Source organism: Procambarus clarkii, chromosome 75, assembly GCF_040958095.1.
Source record: "Procambarus clarkii isolate CNS0578487 chromosome 75, FALCON_Pclarkii_2.0, whole genome shotgun sequence".
In the NCBI taxonomy this organism is placed as follows: Eukaryota; Metazoa; Arthropoda; class Malacostraca; order Decapoda; family Cambaridae; genus Procambarus; species Procambarus clarkii.
Window position 1 is genome coordinate 27,057,594 of NC_091224.1, and position 19,187 is coordinate 27,076,780.

The 19,187-nt window shown below is 44.3% G+C and overlaps 1 protein-coding gene across 4 annotated transcripts in view; it reads right to left on the reverse strand.

The window, feature by feature from the left end:
- LOC123771630 (sushi domain-containing protein 4) overlaps positions 1-19,187 on the reverse strand; it is a 70,116-nt gene that overhangs the window by 34,603 nt on the left and 16,326 nt on the right. For all 4 annotated transcript variants that reach the window (XM_069313418.1, XM_069313419.1, XM_069313420.1 and 1 more), the window contains exons 3-8: positions 18,434-18,625; positions 12,869-13,096; positions 7,381-7,596; positions 6,874-7,077; positions 3,057-3,145; positions 849-969 (exon numbers count right to left, since the gene is read on the reverse strand). In XM_069313418.1, coding sequence (XP_069169519.1) covers positions 849-969; positions 3,057-3,145; positions 6,874-7,077; positions 7,381-7,596; positions 12,869-13,096; positions 18,434-18,625 — 1,050 coding nt within the window. The remainder of the gene's footprint in view (positions 1-848; positions 970-3,056; positions 3,146-6,873; positions 7,078-7,380; positions 7,597-12,868; positions 13,097-18,433; positions 18,626-19,187) is intronic.

Here is a 19,187-nt window from a genome sequence, read left to right on the forward strand (position 1 = left end):
GACTGACCTTCATACTGGTGAGTGACATGACAGGCCATCATACTGGTGAGTGACATGACCGACCTTCATACTGGTGAATGACATGACCAGCCTTCATACTGGTGAGTGACATGATTGATCTTTATACTGGTGAGTGACATGACCGGCCATCAAACTGGTGAGTGACATGACCGGCCATGATACTGGTGAGTGACATGATTGATCTTTATACTGGTGAGTGACATGACAGGCCATCAAACTGGTGAGTGACATGACTGACCTTCATACTGGTGAGTGACATGACCGACCTTCATACTGGTGAGTGACATGACTGATTCTTCATACTGGTGAGTGACATGACTGGCCATCATACTGGTGAGTGACATGACCGGCCATGATACTGGTGAGTGACATGACCGGCCATGATACTGGTGAGTGACATGACCGGCCATGATACTGGTGAGTGACATGACCGGCCATGATACTGGTGAGTGACATGACCGGCCTTCATACTGGTGAGTGACATGACTGACCTTCATACTGGTGAGTGACATGACTGGCCATCATACTGGTGAGTGACATGACTGGCCATCATACTGGTGAGTGACATGACCGACCTTCATACTGGTGAGTGACATGACTGACTATCATACTAGTGAGTGACATGACCGGCCATCATACTGGTGAGTGACATGACTGACCATCATACTGGTGAGTGACATGACTAACCTTCATACTGGTGAGTGACATGACTGACTATCATACTAGTGAGTGACATGACCGGCCATCATACTGGTGAGTGACATGACCGGCCATCATACTGGTGAGTGACATAACTGACCATCATACTGGTGAGTGCCATGACTGACCTTCATAATGGTGTGCAAACTGACAGACGGGTGGCATGCGTGGGGTCCAGCAGCCTGTGTCATCACATGTCAACACAGATGGACCCACGAGCCGGAAGCCTGACTCACAAGAGTAGTACACCTGTCAACAATAAACATGAAAGAAAATATCATTTATATAATAATTTATAAATACAGTAAATACATCGGTGTTACTATGGACCAATTCTGGTTACCTGGTATTCTGTTTAATGGTGGCCCTGAACCCTTCTTTAATATTGGTTGAGAATCTTGCATTAAGAGTGACAATGTAACTTTCTTTATTCTTATAGATGGTACACCTGCAACACTATGTACGAGGCAGTATTCTTATAGACGGTACACCTGCAACACTATGTACGAGGCAGTATTCTTATAGACGGTACACCTGCAACACTACGTACGAGGCAGTATTCTTATAGACGGTACACCTGCAACACTATGTACGAGGCAGTATTCTTATAGACGGTACACCTGCAACACTACGTACGAGGCAGTATTCTTATTGACGGTACACCTGCAACACTATGTACGAGGCAGTATTCTTATAGATAGTACACCTGCAACACTATGTACGAGGCAGTATTCTTATAGATAGTACACCTGCAACACTATGTACGAGGCAGTATTCTTATAGACGGTACACCTGCAACACTACGTACGAGGCAGTATTCTTATAGACGGTACACCTGCAACACTATGTACGAGGCAGTATTCTTATAGACGGTACACCTGCAACACTATGTACGAGGCAGTATTCTTATAGACGGTACACCTGCAACACTACGTACGAGGCAGTATTCTTATAGATAGTACACCTGCAACAGTATTTAAGAGGATGTGCTCTCCTATGGGGGTCAAGCTTAGGCTCTTTGCCTGGGCTTACTGGGCTCTATCATATCTACACTTGAAACTGTGTATGGAGTCAGCCTCCACCACATCACTGCCCAATGCATTCCATCTGTTAACTACTCTGACACTGAAAACGTTCTTTCTAATGTCTTTGTGGCTCAATTGGGTACTACGTTTCCACCTGTGTTCCCTGGTGAGAGTCCTACCCATATTAATTAATATGTCTTTATCTACTCTGTCAATTACCCTAAGAATATTGAATGTGGTAATCATGTCTCCTGAACTATTCTGTCTTCCAGCGACGTGAGGTACCACAGCCTTTCCTCGTAACTCATACCTCTTAGTTCTGGAACTAGTCTAGTGGCATACTGTGTATGGAGTACACCTGAACCTTCTCTAGCTTCGTCTTATGCTTGACAAGGTATGAACTTAATGTTGGTGCTGCATACTCCAGGATTGTTCTCACAAGTATGGTACACAAGGCTCTAAATGATTCCTTACACAAATTTCTAAAGGTAGTTCTGATGTTAGCTAGTCTCCCATATGCCACTGATGATATCCTTTTGATGGGCTTCAGAAGACAGGTTCAGTGTGATATCATCTCCTAGATCTTTCTCCGTTTTGTGAGACATCATCTCCCATTCAGTACCCTGTGTCTGGCTCTTGCTCCCTCCACCTAGCTTCATCACTTTACATTTACTTGAGTTAAACTTTAGAAGCCATTTGTTGGACCATTCCTTTAGTTTGTCTAGGTCATCTTGCAGCCTCTTGATATCTTCCTTGGTTTTAATCCTCCTCATAATTATTCCATCATCAGCAAACATTGAGAGGAATGAGACTATTCCCTCTGGGAGATAGTTTACATATATCAGAAACAGGATAGATCCAAGAACTAAACCCTGTGATGCTCCACTAGTGATATCTTGCCATTCTGAGACCTCACCCCTCACAATGACTTGCTGTCTTCTGCTGTTTAGGTACTCCTTTATCCATTGGAAAACTTTCCCTTTTATATACCACTGCGCAGTTCCTGTGGAGCTGTAGTAACACACTCGTCCCATGCTTCGTGAGTAATTTACCCTGGCTTAGTATCCTGCTCGGGAAGGATTGACTAGCTGCCAATCCTGAACTGTACGCCTCTGTTCATCCAACAGTGAATGGGTATCTGGTTGTTAAACAATTTGGCGGGTCATATTCCAGGGAAAATTAAGACCTGCTCGAAATGGTATGAGTATTCTTACAGATGGTTCACACATAACACTATGTAAGAGAAAGAAATATTATAATGGAGTGAAAGAACATTAGCTAAAGAAGTTGAATGAAACTGTAAGAGCTTACCTTTGAATGAAGAGGGTACGAAGATGCCGCTCCATTGTACATGAAACCGTGTGCGATGTTTGGGGGAGCCACGCAGCTGCTGAATTCCTCTGTTCACCAGATAAGTGAATTAACGTACTTTATAGTAAAATATACACAAAAACCAGCAATGACAGTAATGCCGCTTGCAGGATGAGCCCCTGTTGGTTCCCTAAAGCTATCTTGCTAAGATTGATCCCAATTACCAGGTCACATAAGTCACAGAATTTTCTTTGGCCTACCGGGGACAAGAACCAGATCCTAGCCCCTTCACAGAGATGAAGAGAGCAGGTGACACACTCACCCCGCTGGGAAAGCATCCAGAATATCAACAAAGCAATGCAGATTACGGCTGGGTTCAACAGAAGTGAAGCCTCAAAACTGCCAAACGAACTCCCCAAACTATGCAAACAAACGATTGAAACTAGTTTGAGCTCATTTGTACCAAACCACCATCATCAGGGAGCCAGGAGATCCAGACCTCCTCCAAACCTCCTAAGTCAGTTCTGCAGCAGATGTAACAACCACTAATCAATGTACCTGCAAGGGAGGGAGTCAAGGAGTCACTGGGACTTATCCAGAAAGAGGCATTTCATTACAGTCAAGACTGGATTTCTGGAAAAATCTCTTATGGTTCTCCAAAGCTAACTAATCTCAGAGAAGAAACACAAGGACTTACCAGGGAAGAAGAGAGATGGTAGACACTAAGGCAAAGCAAGAGTCAACAGGCTAACTGGGCCCAGTAACATGGACTAACAAATGGACCATCAAAACCCTGTTAGCCCACAAAAACCCAGCATTGAATGTAATAGAACACCTCATTCTGGGTGAGCTCCAGTGGCTCTATGAAGCTTTCTCTTTTTAGATGGCTCCCAACTAATAGGTCACATCAGCCATGGAGTTTTGTTTGGCCTTCCAGGGACTAGAGCCAGAACCTGGCCCCACCGGAGGTGCAGAGAGCAGGTGACACTGTCACCCCACTGGGAAAGCATCCAGGAACAACAAACCAATACAGACCATTACTGGATTTAAGAGAGACCGAAGCATCAAAACCATCAAACAAAACTCCCCAACAATATAAACAAATAATCAAATTTCTTTAAACAAGCATGAGCCGTTAGCACTATCCTCCCCATTACTTAAAAGGAAGTGGAAGTTGGGCCTTCTGATGCCCATTGGGCTTGAAGCCAGTTCTGGAGTAAAGGAAATGCCTGAACTGATGACCTGGAAGGAAAGGAGGGAGACAGGGAGCCACCGAGACTCACCCAGAAAGAGGCATTCTATTACATCCAACACTGAGTTTCTGAGGGGAAGCCCCCTCCCTGTGGTTTTCTGAAGCTAACTACCCATGGAGAAGAAAGAGAAGGACTCACCGAGGAGGAGGAAAACTGCAAGTACTCAGAATAAAAACAACATCCCAGGCTCAGAGACACGACCCAAGGTGAGACCGGCATGACGAGGCCTGGGAACATTAACCAAATACTGGATCATCACAAAGATGAGGAAGGCTGAGATAGAATGGAGAGAAAGCTCACAAGGAACAAGATATCTCTTCATATGTGTCATAGACCCAAAAGGCAGCTAAGCAGAGGAAAAGATTGACTGCCAACCAGTTGCATGGTGTGAATGCAGGTTTAGTGAGGCGATTCATTGGAAACCACATGAAATTATGTAATGGAATTAACACGGCCTGAAGGAATGACCACACAGGACACTTGGAGGACATTTGAGTGTGAGAAACATTTTTGTTCTTTCACAAGTTGATATGCAGAGTGCCCACCACTGTGGGCACTATGACATAGAGAGAGAGCACCAGGAGGCAGGAGTCACACTGCTGCACGCTCCAGGATAAATCCAATTGCCTGAGTATTGGGAACAGGGTGAGGGCTGTAAGTGGTGTCCCAGAATACATGAAAATATAGGGAATTTGAAAAGTAACTAAGAGACAAGAAATAAGTATACATTAATGACATAGATAAGAACATTACAAATCACATCATCAAATTTGCAGATGACACTAAGATCTATGGTAAAGTTGGAAGTGAAAGTGATATTGAGACCTTACAGAGATCTGCATGAACTCCATAAATGGTCAGATGACTGGAAATGCTCTTTAATGTCGATAAATGCAAGATCTTACACATGGGGCATAACAATCCACGTTACAACTACAAAAATGACAACACTACCTTACAACAGATAGATGAAGAAAAGGACCTTGGAATCAGAATCCATCACTCACTAAAAGTTGCACAACAAGTGGGAGCAGCAGTAAAAAAAGTGAACCAAACCTCGGAAATAATCAAGTGTACCTTTACCTTCAGGGAAAAGAAAGTAGTCAATCAACTGTACTGTATTGTACAATTGAATGACTACTGTATTCAATTGTACTCTGGTGCACCCCCACCTGGATTATTGCATCCAGGCATGGAGACCTCATCTTCAGAAAGATATCGCTATTTGAAAGATATTGTATTTGTGCTGCTTTTTCAGTCATGTTCCCCCTTTTTTTATCTTTATTTGTATTTGTTCTCAACACTTTTTATTCTTTATGCTCAATTAGTATTAAGTTCTAGATATTAATGTTTTTCTTGCCCGAAACGCATTGCGTAATAGTGGCTTTAGGCATTGTATGTACTAGCTCTATCTATATATCAATCCATTAATGTAACATCACTTGTATGTATATATCTTACCTGAATAAACATCTGAATCTGAATCTGAATCTGAATCTGAATCTGAATCGCTGCTCTGGAGAAGGTGCAACACAGGGCAACAAAACAAAGAAAAAAATCCTTAGAGGAAGTGGACATAAAGGACAAATGGAAAGGGAACATGTTCCTGAAAATTGTATATACCAACATAGATGGAGAGATATCAAATATTGGAGGTAAAAGATATAATTCAGCATAAGGTCCCAGATATTTCTATTTCCCGTTTCTATGCCCGAAACGCTTTGCGTAATAGTGGCTTTAGGCATTGTATGTACTAGCTCTACCTATAAGTCAACCAATCTTTGTAAAAATTTATTGTATGTATGTACCTTACCTAAATAAAAATTATTATTATTATTATTATTATTATTATATTGTCGCACTAACAAAGATGAAACTTGAAGAAAATGTTTTAAATGAGGTGGTATTCCCAAGGGGCCACTAAGTTTGGAGACGTGACAGGAAAAATAGGAAGGGGGAAGGAGTGGCTGTGATGGTGAAAGTACACCTGAAGATAAGAGAGTTAATAACTGAAAACCCTCAAGAAGTTGACATACTGGCATTGAAGGTCTGGAATCAGGATGATACACTGATAATTGTAACTGCCTACAGCCCACCAGCAAGCAACACATGATCAAAGGAAGAACTAGATGACAAACGAGAGGGCCTCATTATGGTCATGAGAGAGATTATAGTATAAGCATGAGAGCGTAGATCTCATCCTGTAACTACACTTTGGTAATTACAGTGTCGGCCTATCTCGCATATCCTATTTAGAATCCATAGTAACAGCCTAAGGTCAATTATATTCAAATAAACTCATACATTCTGTGTATTCAGCAAATTCAAGATCCCTTATATTCAATCAATTTAGGGTCATTTACAGGATATATTAAAAAATTGAAGTTCCTTTAAAATTTTAAATTTTCAAAACATGTACAATCAATATATTCAAGCACCTTTTGTATTTTATAAATTCAATGCCCTTTAGTCACTCATCTTTAACAACCTATTTTATGCTATCAATACCTTTCTTTACTATGTTTCTTGCCACATCATTCACACATGACTCCCTTCCAACTAACCACATTCAGGAGAAGTGCCGTGCCACTGTCCTTCATGGCAGGTGAGAGAATGGGCCACACATGGGGCCAAGACATTCCTGTAGCCAGCATGACACCTGTATGCCACTGTTGTCCCGTGAACAACGCCACGAGCGGTCACCACCCCACGCACAAGCTTCTGGACACTATGCACAACTTCAGGTGGCACAGCACATAGTTCTGAGCCTAAAAATATAATAAAATTTTCATGTGACACTAGGTTAAGCTATCTGACAAAGATCATAATTGTCATGCCATATAATTTACGGGCAATATAATAGCGGTACTTGCAACACAATATGCACTCATGTTTCCGAGAGGCCGACACACATCCATATACTGTACTATACGATGCAAAGTGGTAACATGAACCAAGACACTTTACACATATTATAAAAATTAGTGCTTTGAGAACTTCAGATGTAATAATGTGCATCATCATCATCTTAAATATACATTACATAAAAATGAGTCTCAAGAAACACTAACCAATGAGCTGTTTGGATGGTTCGCATCGTGGTTCTCTTCGTGGTACCCACTCACCGGCCTTCTTACAAACGAAGAGATCGGGTCCGTGTAGCACATAGCCAGTGTGACACACAAACTGCTGAGTGGCTCCTGGTGGATATTGCAAGTCAGATGAACCCGTCACCTCTATGTAGTACCCATTCATCACCGGCTCGGGTGCCATGCAACCTTGGCTCACTGAAAGTGATATGAAAAAACATCAATTCCTGTGTCCCTACAAAAACAAAATATATGTAGCTAATATACATGTATACAGTGCCGCATGTAACGAAACACTCCTCTCTGGGGGGCACCTCACAAATATGATGCCAGTAATATAAAGCGGTTGATACAAGATCTACTTCCACCTGCTGACGTTTCAACAGATCAGCTCGTAATATCATACAAGGAGAAGATGAAATAACACAGATCTATAACTGAACACTGGCACTGTGCAGGATCAGGGATATGAACATGTAAATAGTCTAGCCTATCACTATTATTATAATTATAGCCAATATGCACATTAATAAACACAACAAGGTGTATAAGAGAGGTATGAAGTAAGCAAATATGCAATTAAATGACCGTAAAATGCCACGCGCATGCCAAGGGCCCTACAAGAATGTAATCATCAATGCTATGTACTCTCTTAACCCCCAATGTACCATCCTGTACCCAGGCCATGCTCAGGATGCCCGAGGTCCGAGCTGTTCCCTCTCTGCATTTGGGGAGGGTAGCCCACAATGTTCATTTATTGAGATAAGACGTGATCATAATTTAATGAGATATAGTACTTAAAGAAGATAAGTAGTACCGAAGAGCACCAATGATTCTTATAAAATATTGGAGGCAATCATCACCGGAAGCAACAGAGGTTCCATTAGTTTTTTAATGAAGGAAGTGCGCCTTGAACCTTCCAGACCGTTGAAAATCATGCACAAAGCCACGTAGACTCATATGGGTCCATTGGCATATGGGACCAGTGACCATGTAGGATCCAGTTGAAGTAGGATATAATGACCGATATGATGTTGATATGGTGTAGAAAGAATGCATTTCTTAGAAAAGAAAATGGATAAAGTGGGTAAAATGTGCCACAGGAAGGGCAGAACCGATGGACCCCAAAGGGACATGGAACCGAACCCTAGGAGGGGCCGACACCAAAAACCAACTCTTATGTAGAGGGAGAGGGGGAAGAAAAGCCACACCACGTAACAGTAAGTTCCACTCGGAGGGTAGGGAAACCCAGGAGGGGTCCAATGGGGCTCAAGGCTCCCCAGCAGCCCCTCCCCAATCTTTGGAATCTCCATACCAGGACACGGGACCGAATCGTCCTCCAAAGCCCAGCCTCAAAAGAAAAAACCAGGGCAGCTGTAAAAACACTAAGGAAGGTGGCCCATTGGTCAGATCCATATGCAACGGCTGGAGGAACCGACTCGCATGCCTCCATCGCCACCCCAAAAGTGGCATCCCCCAAGACTGCCCAAGTCTCAAAACCAGCTAAACCTCACCCCGACCCCGAAGCCTTCAGATGCTTCGGAGCCGGAAGCAGGAGGGGGACCAGAAAGCACCACAGCAGCGGAAGAATGAGGGGGAGCAGACCAAACCAAGGCCGAAACGAACCACATCCCCAAGTCCAGAACCCCATAAGTAACACGGGGCAACTTCGGGGCTTCCGGTGAGCAAACATCCTAGTGCATTACTGCAATCTAAACCTAGTATGCAACACCAGAGCCGCCAGCACCCGGAGAGAGTCATCCGCAGACTGGGTGAACAGAGTCACTAACAAGCAACAACTCGCAGGACTCTGGGTCAAAGGTGAACAAGGTCAACCCAACAGGCAGCTGGACGGAGGCAAAAACAGCGAGTCATCCTGAGACAAGGAGACAGAGCAACCCTCGAACTCGCAAAAAGTGAGGGGGGAAGGGGGGACTCAGGGGTCACATCTAATGGACCCATGTGCCCCTGTGGGGTTTCCCAGAGCCCTTAGCTTTTCAATCTCCACTAAGGCAAGCCCAGACAGGGGTACTACTAACCGGCTCCCAATATTACCAAACAAACTTCTAAGACTGCACCCCTGGGATGCGTACGCTCACAGGGGCCTAGTGGGGTTACCACCAATATTAATATAGAGGGTGTAACACAAACCCAAGGGCAGACCCCCCCCCCCACCAATGCAAGGAACAAAGAAACAAAAAAAATGCCCGAGGGCAGTGTACCCAAAGGATGCAGAGTCAGCCGCTATGAGAGGTGAAAACTAGCTACGTAAATACCTTGTGCACCTACCAGTGATGAATACTATCCCCTACTTAGAGACAAATGGAGGAGCAAGAAACACCCCTCACCCTACCTGCTGACTCCAAGAGCGGACAAGTGCCAAGCAGTAAATGACACAACCGAGGTAGCTCCCAAGGCGACTTGTGGAAGAAGGCCCCAAACCCCAAGGGCAGTACTTACAGGGCGCTTAGGGAAGGGGACCCTAAGCACATGCAAGACGAGTACTTGTGAATATACTCCGAGCTCGCACACCACCGAGGCAAGAACAGAAGAAAAGCAAGAGCTGGAGGTACACGACCGAAGGCCACCGACATCAGCCAAGAACTGATAGGTTTGGGTAGCCGGTGGGGTGTCTGGGGCTCCCCCTTCCCCCCTCCCTGGGAGGGGGGTTTGCGCAGATGGCGGTGCGTTGGTAATGAGATGACGTCATGCTCGTTTGATCATTTTTCTTCATGGAGAGTTCTATCCTCTCGTTCGGAGTTTGGTAGCATTTTTTCACCAGAATGGGGGGAGGGTGTTTTGGGGCGCCTATCTTTCTGGGTTCCTGACCCGGTCGATGGCAGACATAGAGTACTTCTAAACCCTATATAAGGTGTCTCTATAGGCCATTGCTCCTCCCATCTCTGAGGGACCAGGTTCTTACTTCTGGTCCCCAGTAGGCCTAGAACTCCATGTACATTGACTGACGCTCAAAGCTTATACATCCGTATCAGCCGGATAGCTCCAGTTAGCCGAAGGGGCTTTCCCCAGAAAAAAAACAAAAACAATCCCAGACAAAAAGGGGCCACTGTAAACTGAGCAGATGAAAGAAAAAAAAAAAAAGAGCCCCAGTCAAGGGACCAGACAGGCTCAGGCGGTGCATGAGCACACTGGAGGTGAAACAATGTGCAAGAAAGCTTGCGAAACAGGGTTGAAGAGACATCGACCCCGAAGGCAAGCTGGAGTAGCTCTGTCATCGCTGCATGATGAATTGACAGTATCTGGCATACTGTCTAGGAAAGGCCAAGAAAGAAAGGGCAGAACAACCCGCTCTGAAACCGAAGAACAGTGATAAAGAGATGAAAATAGAGGAAGACACACCAAGATATCTCATATTGGTGCTGGAAAGAAGACAGTAGGTGGAACACCATTAAACCAGCCACCTCATCACCATAGATATTGTGATAGACATGCATGAAAAACTCCAAATGCATAGAGCAGAGGTGGTCAAACAAGCGAAGTACATCACCAACTTGACCTGCTGAAAGAAGCAAAGCCACGGAAAAACGCCCTGGTTTGGACATTGAGCAAGCACCGCCTGAAAGCAAGGCTGGGCTGGCTACCAAGGAGCCAGAAGAATCACCCTTCCCCTGTAGGACTCCATCCATGCCAGCACCCAGAGCAACAGATGGACTGGGGGGAAAAAGGTAAATGTACCCCAATCTCAACCAGCCCAAAGGCGGCCACCACGAGAGCCTTGCAGTCAGGGAACGGTGCAGCTTAAAGAGGCAAATACTGAGACCATGCTGATGCAAAGAGGTCGATGTTTGGGTGTTCCAACGTTCGGCACAGGAAGGAAGGAAGTGGCATTGACTGTATTTCATGGAGATGGGAAGAAACCGGGACAGACTGGTGGCCAGGATGTTGGACACTCCCTGAATGCGAATGGCATGTATAACCAATCCCTGAGAACTCAGCAGTTCTCAGCAAGGAAAGCAATAACAACCGAGTCCAAAACGAGGCCCAACCAAGCCCGAACCCGATACAGAACCAACTGGGACTTCCGCCAGTTCACCAGAAACCCACACCCGGAAAGCTAGGAAAGAACCTGATCCCTGGCTAGCAGACATGCCGACTGGCTGGGAGCTCACAGCAGCCAGTCCATGAGGTAGGCCAACACCCGAACACTTAACAACTGAAGACGGGCCACCACGACCTGAGGCAAACAACTAAAAACTCAAGGAGGCAGAGTGAGAGGGCAAGCAGGCACTCTCTACATCAGCATAAGAACTGATGGTGGAGCAATTTTGTTTTGTTTTTTGTTTTGAGATATATACAAGAGTTGTTACATTCTTGTACAGCCACTAGTACGCGTAGCGTTTCGGGCAAGTCCTTAATCCTATGGTCCCTGGAATACGATCCCCTGCCGCGAAGAATCGTTTTTTCATCCAAGTACACATTTTACTGTTGCGTTAAACAGAGGCTACAGTTAAGGAATTGCGCCCAGTAAATCCTCCCCGGCCAGGATACGAACCCATGACATAGCGCTCGCGGAACGCCAGGCGAGTGTCTTACCACTACACCACGGAGACTGCCAAATGACTGACTGATCCAGTCTGCCTCTCTTCTCCACAAACAACGGGGAAGGTGGGGCGAACTAGCTCATGCTAGTTTCCAGAATTTTCTATCGTTTGTTAACATTGTTGGGGGAGTTCTTTAGGCTGTTTTGAGTGGGTGGTATGGTTTTTAACCAAGTAGTGGTCTTTTTTTTGTTCCACTGACGTTCTGGGTGCCTCCTCTTGGTGGTGACAGACATGAATAAATTTACATTTATTTATTTATTTATTTAATAATATTAATATATACACACACACACACATACACAAAAGAAGGTACATTAGGTTTGAGAGAATACATAGCATGGGGTTAACATTCTTGTAAAGCCACTAGTACGAGCAGTGTTTCGGGCAGGTCCATAATCTAACGTATAATTTTAAGTAGGTAAAGTCTAGCAAAATTTAAAAGTGATAACAGGTAAATTGCAAGAAAAAAATGAGATGAGAGAGATTAGTAGGTATATTAGAACATATCGGTAGCTCTGATTGATTGCATTGACAGCTTGATTGGTAATTTAACAAAGATTAATAAGCAAAATACAGCATATTGATAGCTCATCAATATATCAATTTACATTAAATGTTTCATAGTGCCACTGCTCTCTGCACCTCTCTGAGTGGGCCAGGTTCTGGCTTGTGGTCCCTGGTAGGATAATATCTCCGTGACTGATGGCACCTAGTAGTTAGGCACTATATCACTATAGTAGCTTCAGGAAGCCACAAATGGTCCCCTTCCCCTAGAAACCTACTGAGACTGAATCTACAAGATTTCTAAACTTGACCCATTCAAATAGCTTATGAATTGAACAGTCTTATTATTTAAATCTGACTTTAAAATCACAATTCCTTAAATTAACAAGGTCCACAAAACATACCACACTGAGGCAGGTCTCCAGCCCATACTCCTCGATGGCAAGTGCGCCTCACACGGGACGACGAATGGAGCCAATATCCTGTGTCACACGAGTACTCGGCTACACTGCCCTCTGGGAAGTGGTCTGCTGCATTGTAGCTATGATGTTTAGATCCAAGCAAAATGTTTTCATGTTCTATGACCTGCACCGAGCCATGAGCGATGCGGACAGGAGGTTTGCACATCAGAACTGTTTTTAAAATACACTGCTATATAAGATCTGGTCTCAGTATCATCTTGAATATACAGTAATTTGATTGTAAAGGAATCGTATAACCAATTTAAATTAAGAATGCAGATGAGGAGTCACAATAACAAGGTTGAAAAATGTTGACCAAACCACACTAGAAAGTGAAGAGACGACGACGTTTCGGTCGGCCCGGGACCATTATCAAGTCGATTGTTGTTGTCATTATAACAATCGACTTGATAATGGTCCAGGATAGACCGAAACGTGGTCGTCTCTTCACTTTCTAGTGTGTGGTTTGGTCAACTTAAATTAAGAATATTACAGCGTGAAAATAAGGTGCATAATTGTCACACTGATGGCTACAAAGATTATAAGAAAAACTTGCCAACTTTGACTATTCACAAAAATCTTCAGTTCAGCTTACTGGAATATGTTGAATATGCTGTTTCTGGGGGTTGCCCCTTGGTGGCTCCCTGAAGCTGTCTTGTCGAGATGACTTCCCACTACTGGGTCTCACCAGTCATAAGAGTCCTGTTTGGCCTACCAGGAACCTGACCCACAACCTGCCTTCCTCCCCCTTCATAAAGATGCAGAAAGCTTGGGACTGTTACAATAACCACATTGGAAACTCGTCCAGAAAGTTAGCAAAGCACTATAGACAACTGCAAGGTTCACAGAAAAGGCACTGAAACAGGCAAACAACTCCGCAAAACAACTAGTTTATTAGAAACTAGCTTGAACCCACCCCCACGTCCCTTTAATGTAAATGGCCACCAACAGGTGGCATCCCAGAGCTCCCGGCCACCAGCCAACCCCAGGTGCATCCTGTCACTGATGTTCTACCATAATTACCTAAATGTAATTGCTTAAATGTAGTTACAGGATGAGAGTTATACTTATGGTGTCCCATCTTCCCAGTACTCTTTGTCATATTACACTTTGAAACCACTGACGCTTTTGACATCTGCCATTTTCTCAATTTATTTCAACTGTCTACCATTCTGTTTGCAAAAGTAAACTTCCTAAGGTTTTTTGGCAACTTTGTTTTCTAAATTTGAATTTTTTATGTCTTTATTGAAATTGCAGTTTTCAAGAACTCTTCTTTTGTCAATTTTGCTGATTCCTGTTACCATGTTGTACATAGTGATCATATTACCTCCATGTCTTTTATATTCTAGCACTGGTACATTTACCACCTCTAGCCTCTCCTCATAGCTCATTTCTCGGTTCCGGAAGCCATTTAGTTGCAGGTCTTTGTACCTTCCAATTTACTGATGTGCTTCTTGAGATATGTCCACCATACAACTGCTGCCTGTGTAGCTCTTCCTGGATCACCTCTTCATAGTGATCACCGCTTCTTTCTGAACCAAGTGCTGCCCTTCTTTACACTTTGTCCTTTGGGAAGCATTTCCATGTTCAATGTTACAAAATCTTTAGTATTTGCTTCATGGGTGAGTGTTTCTCTGATGCACTTCTTGTGTGGACTTGCTCTTATTATTCACTATGAGCTGCACGTGTCTAGGATGACCCTTCCCTAGGCACTCATTAAGTGTTACTCCCTTAACTAACAGTTACTTCTCTGGTGTGTTTGAGAGTTCCCCCCCCCTAAAGTGCCAGGCCACCAAGGTGGAGAGCCTCACCCTGGGTAATGCAGAATCGTTGACTCTCCTCCGAGGCCCTATGGCTGTTTAATTGTGAATTGGGGTATGATGCGGTATGTGAACTTGTTTGTACTGCACCCTACAGACATCTTTCATAGCCAAGTTTATCTATAGGCTGTGTTCAGTGTCTTCTTTCAGAGTGTGTCACTAGTGCCTGGGTATCCTGTTGGGTTATTTGACTTTAGACCTTGGCAACTCCCCAGTGGGTCTACAGTTTATTATAGATTGAACCGACAAGCACGCACTCGCTACACACAAGTCTGAAGGGTGCTCATCAGCCTTGCTATATGCCGACAGTCATTCTGTGTGTGACGCGAGACTCCAACGCCTGTGACGGTTGTGCTCATTGGGCCTCTATTTTAACTGAGCTTGCCTCAAGAGTAGAGGCTTATCAAGCAGCTGCTGCTTTATGGGGTTCATTTTCCTGCAGTTAGGTTTGGTGGTATTTTGTTCAATTTTATGCCCTGAAGGTAACAGAACCCAAAGTGTAATAGTCAGTGAAGTAAAATCTGAATTATCCACCGTGAAAAGCTGAATCCCCCCCCCCCTCCCCAAAGTACTGTGCTTGCTCTGGTACTTTCTAGGGGAGCATCTTGTGCTCCCTGAAGCTATCTTTCTGAGATGGTACCCAATTACTAGGTCACATCAGCTCAAGAGTTCTGTTGGGACTACTTAGGACCAAAGCCAGATAACACTCCACCACCCCACCAGGAAAACACCCAGAAAGGCAGTGAACTAAAATATACCACTGCTGGGTTCAAAGAGACTCCGAGCCTCAAAACTTTGAAAGCAAAGAAGCAAAATTAAAGCAAAGAATGTAAAGAAATGATCAAATTTCTCAAACTAATTTGAGTTTGTTAGTACTAACCCCCCCCCCCTCTGCCTGTGATTATGGGTTGGAGCTGCAGGTCCCAACCAGCTCTTCAGGACAGTTCTACCACTGATGACGTACTTTCTCGAGAGCAGCTATGTCCTATTGAAGATGAGGTCTCCATGCTTGGATACAGTAATCCAAGTGTGGGCATACCAGAGATTAATACAATCAAATCATTATCTTCTTTTCCTTAAAGTCAAATGTATGCTTGATTTGTCCTCGGGTTTGGTTAGCTCTTTTACTGTTGCTGCTACCTGTTGTGCAACTTTTAGTGAAAGGTAGATTTTCACTCCAAGGTCCTTTTCTTCATCAATCTGCTGCAAGGTAATGTTATTAATTTGGTAATTGTGATATGGGTTGTTATGCCCCACATGCAAGATCTTGCATTTGAAATATTAAACAGCATTTGCCAGTTTTCTGACCATTTGAGGAGTTCATGTAGATCTCTCCGTAAGGCTTCAATATAATTTTCATTTTTCACTTTACCATAAATCTTTGTGTCAGCGGCAAGTTTGATGATGTGGTTTGTAATATTTTCATCTTTGTCACTGATGTATATGATGAAAATGGTTGGCCGAAAATGGTTGGCCGAAAATGGTTGGCCGAAAATGGTTGGCCGAAAATGGTTGGCCAAAAATGGTTGGCCAAAAATGGTTGGCCAAAAATGGTTGGCCAAAAATGGTTGGCCAAAAATGGACTTCTGTGGAACCCAACTCACCACATTTTTTCCAGTCAGATTCATTCTCATTTAGCATGAACCTTTATTTGCTTTGTTTTAATAATTGTTTTATCCATTCTAGTGCTGTATTCTACATCCACCGGAAGTCCTTTGTCTGAGTAGCTGGTTATTGTATCCAAAAATGAGAGCAGGTTTGAAAGACAGGATCTATTTTTTTAACAAACCCATGCAGCATAGATTTTACAAGAGAACTTGGTAAGCCAACTTTAAAGAATTCCTGACCAATCAGGCTATGATTCATACATCAGATTGCAAGCAGCTGTATCTAACAACCTTGTTGACCAGACCACCAACCAGGAGGCCTGGTCACCACACCACCAACCAGGAGGCCTGGTCACCACACCACCAACCAGGAGGCCTGGTCACCACACCACCAACCAGGAGGCCTGGTCACCACACCACCAACCAGGAGGCCTGGTCACTACACCACCAACCAGGAGGCCTGGTCACCACACCACCAACCAGGAGGCCTGGTCACCACACCACCAACCAGGAGGCCTGGTCACCACACCACCAACCAGGAGGCCTGGTCACCACACCACCAACCAGGAGGCCTGGTCACCACACCACCAACCAGGAGGCCTGGTCACTACACCACCAACCAGGAGGCCTGGTCACCACACCACCAACCAGGAGGCCTGGTCACCACACCACCAACCAGGAGGCCTGGTCACCACACCACCAACCAGGAGGCCTGGTCACCACACCACCAACCAGGAGGCCTGGTCACCACACCACCAACCAGGAGGCCTGGTCACCACACCACCAACCAGGAGGCCTGGTCACCACACCACCAACCAGGAGGCCTGGTCACCACACCACCAACCAGGAGGCCTGGTCACCACACCACCAACCAGGAGGCCTGGTCACCACACCACCAACCAGGAGGCCTGGTCACAAACAAAACAGTCGGGACATTGATCCCCGGAACCAACAACAGACAGACAACACACAGTACCAGGTTCGTGGTCTATCAGCTCTGAGCTGATCAGGAGCTGGCTGCTACCCAGGAGCTCCAGGATGCCACATGTTGATGGCCATTTGCACCAGGAGATTACAGTTATGTAGTTTCGAGCAAATCAATTGTTTTGAATAAGTTATTTGCAGAGTCATTTGGCTGCTTTGGCGCTTCATTTTGTATGAAACGTTTCATTGTTTGTATTGTTTCACTGACTTTCTGGATGCTTTCCCAGGTTGGACGATTGTAACAATCCCTGGCTCTCTGCGCCACTTTGAGGTGGTCAGGTTTCGCTCTGGTCCCCAGTAGGCCAAACAGGCTCTCATGACTTACGTGACCCAACAGCGGGAAGCCATTTTGGCTAGATAACTTCAGGGGGCCACCGGGGCTCTACCAGAGATTATAAATGGTGGCCATAGTCAGGGCCCAGCCTAGTAAAGTGTGTCGCACCTGACGATGGGCCAGGCTGCGGAGAAAGACACCTCACTAAGACATAGTGAGATCTCAGTAGGAAAAGTTGGATTTAATACTAGTGTACCAAATGGTTTAAATGTGTTGGGTCTACTCCCGAAAAGGAAGTTCGATCCCAACACATCTCATTACGTTGACCAGACCACACACTAGAAGGTGAAGGGACGACGACGTTTCGGTCCGTCCTGGACCATTCTCAAGTCGATTGTGAGAATGGTCCAGGACGGACCGAAATGTCGTCGTCCCTTCACCTTCTAGTGTGTGGTCTGGTCAACATACTTCAGCCACGTTACTGTGACTCATCGCCTGCACATCTCATTACATTCAATTTTTTTTTCACAAATTTTTAGAAATGTACAGAGACTCTTATATCAAAATGCTGTAATTGATTTATGAATTATGAAGAATATTTATAATATTTATTTCCTTCTAAAAGCATATATTTAGACAGTACCTTACAATATATGATTAAGTAAACTAGGGTATTGTATTTTCTTTCAAATTTAAATATCTCACTTTCTTAGGTATGGTACACTCATTATTCCTGTAATATATTTTCCCTTTCAGACTGACACTACTTAAATACACAGTACATAAGAAATCAATTTATCTAAGAACTTACAGTATTTCTCACCTTGACACTCGGGCATGGAAGATAAGATAGAGGCCGAGGTCCACTCTCCCCCCACACCACACAGCAGCCGTGAGTCGCCCTCGGTCAAGTATCTACCGCTAGAACACTGCACCGTCACAGTCTCACCAACTTTATACGTACTTTTGAAGGGAATAACTTTGCCATTTTGGAGTGTAGGATAATCACACTTATCTAAGTGAAAAATAAACACAATAATAAATCAAAATACTTTAAGTTTTAATACAGTCAATTTTCTTTTTATAAGTGTCTACCTTTAGTTTAGTGTTTAGTGATATAAGTGTATCCTTTTTTTTTAATGCTTCTTTAACTGACTACTTACCCATTTCTTAATGCTTCTATGACTGACTGTACTTGCCCTCCACTTAAACCCAAAATGTTTTAGTTTCTATGAAGTACAACACCAACATGCATATAACTAAAAAACCGGCGTTGAATGTAATGAAACGCCATTTTCTGGGCGAGACCCGGAGGCTCCCCGGAGCTATCCAGGCTGAATGGATAAGTATAACTTTCTGGCATCAGTCAAAGTGCTTGGAGTTCTTGCCTATTGGGAACCACGTGCCAGAACCTGACCCCTCTCAGAGAGGCACGAGGAGCAATGGCCTATAGAAACCCCTGTGGTTGGGAGCATTCTATGTCTGCCATCGACCGGGATAGGCACCCAGAAAGGTAGGCGCCCCAAAACAAACCCCTATTCTGGTAAAACTATTGTTACCGAAAGTCGAATGAGTGG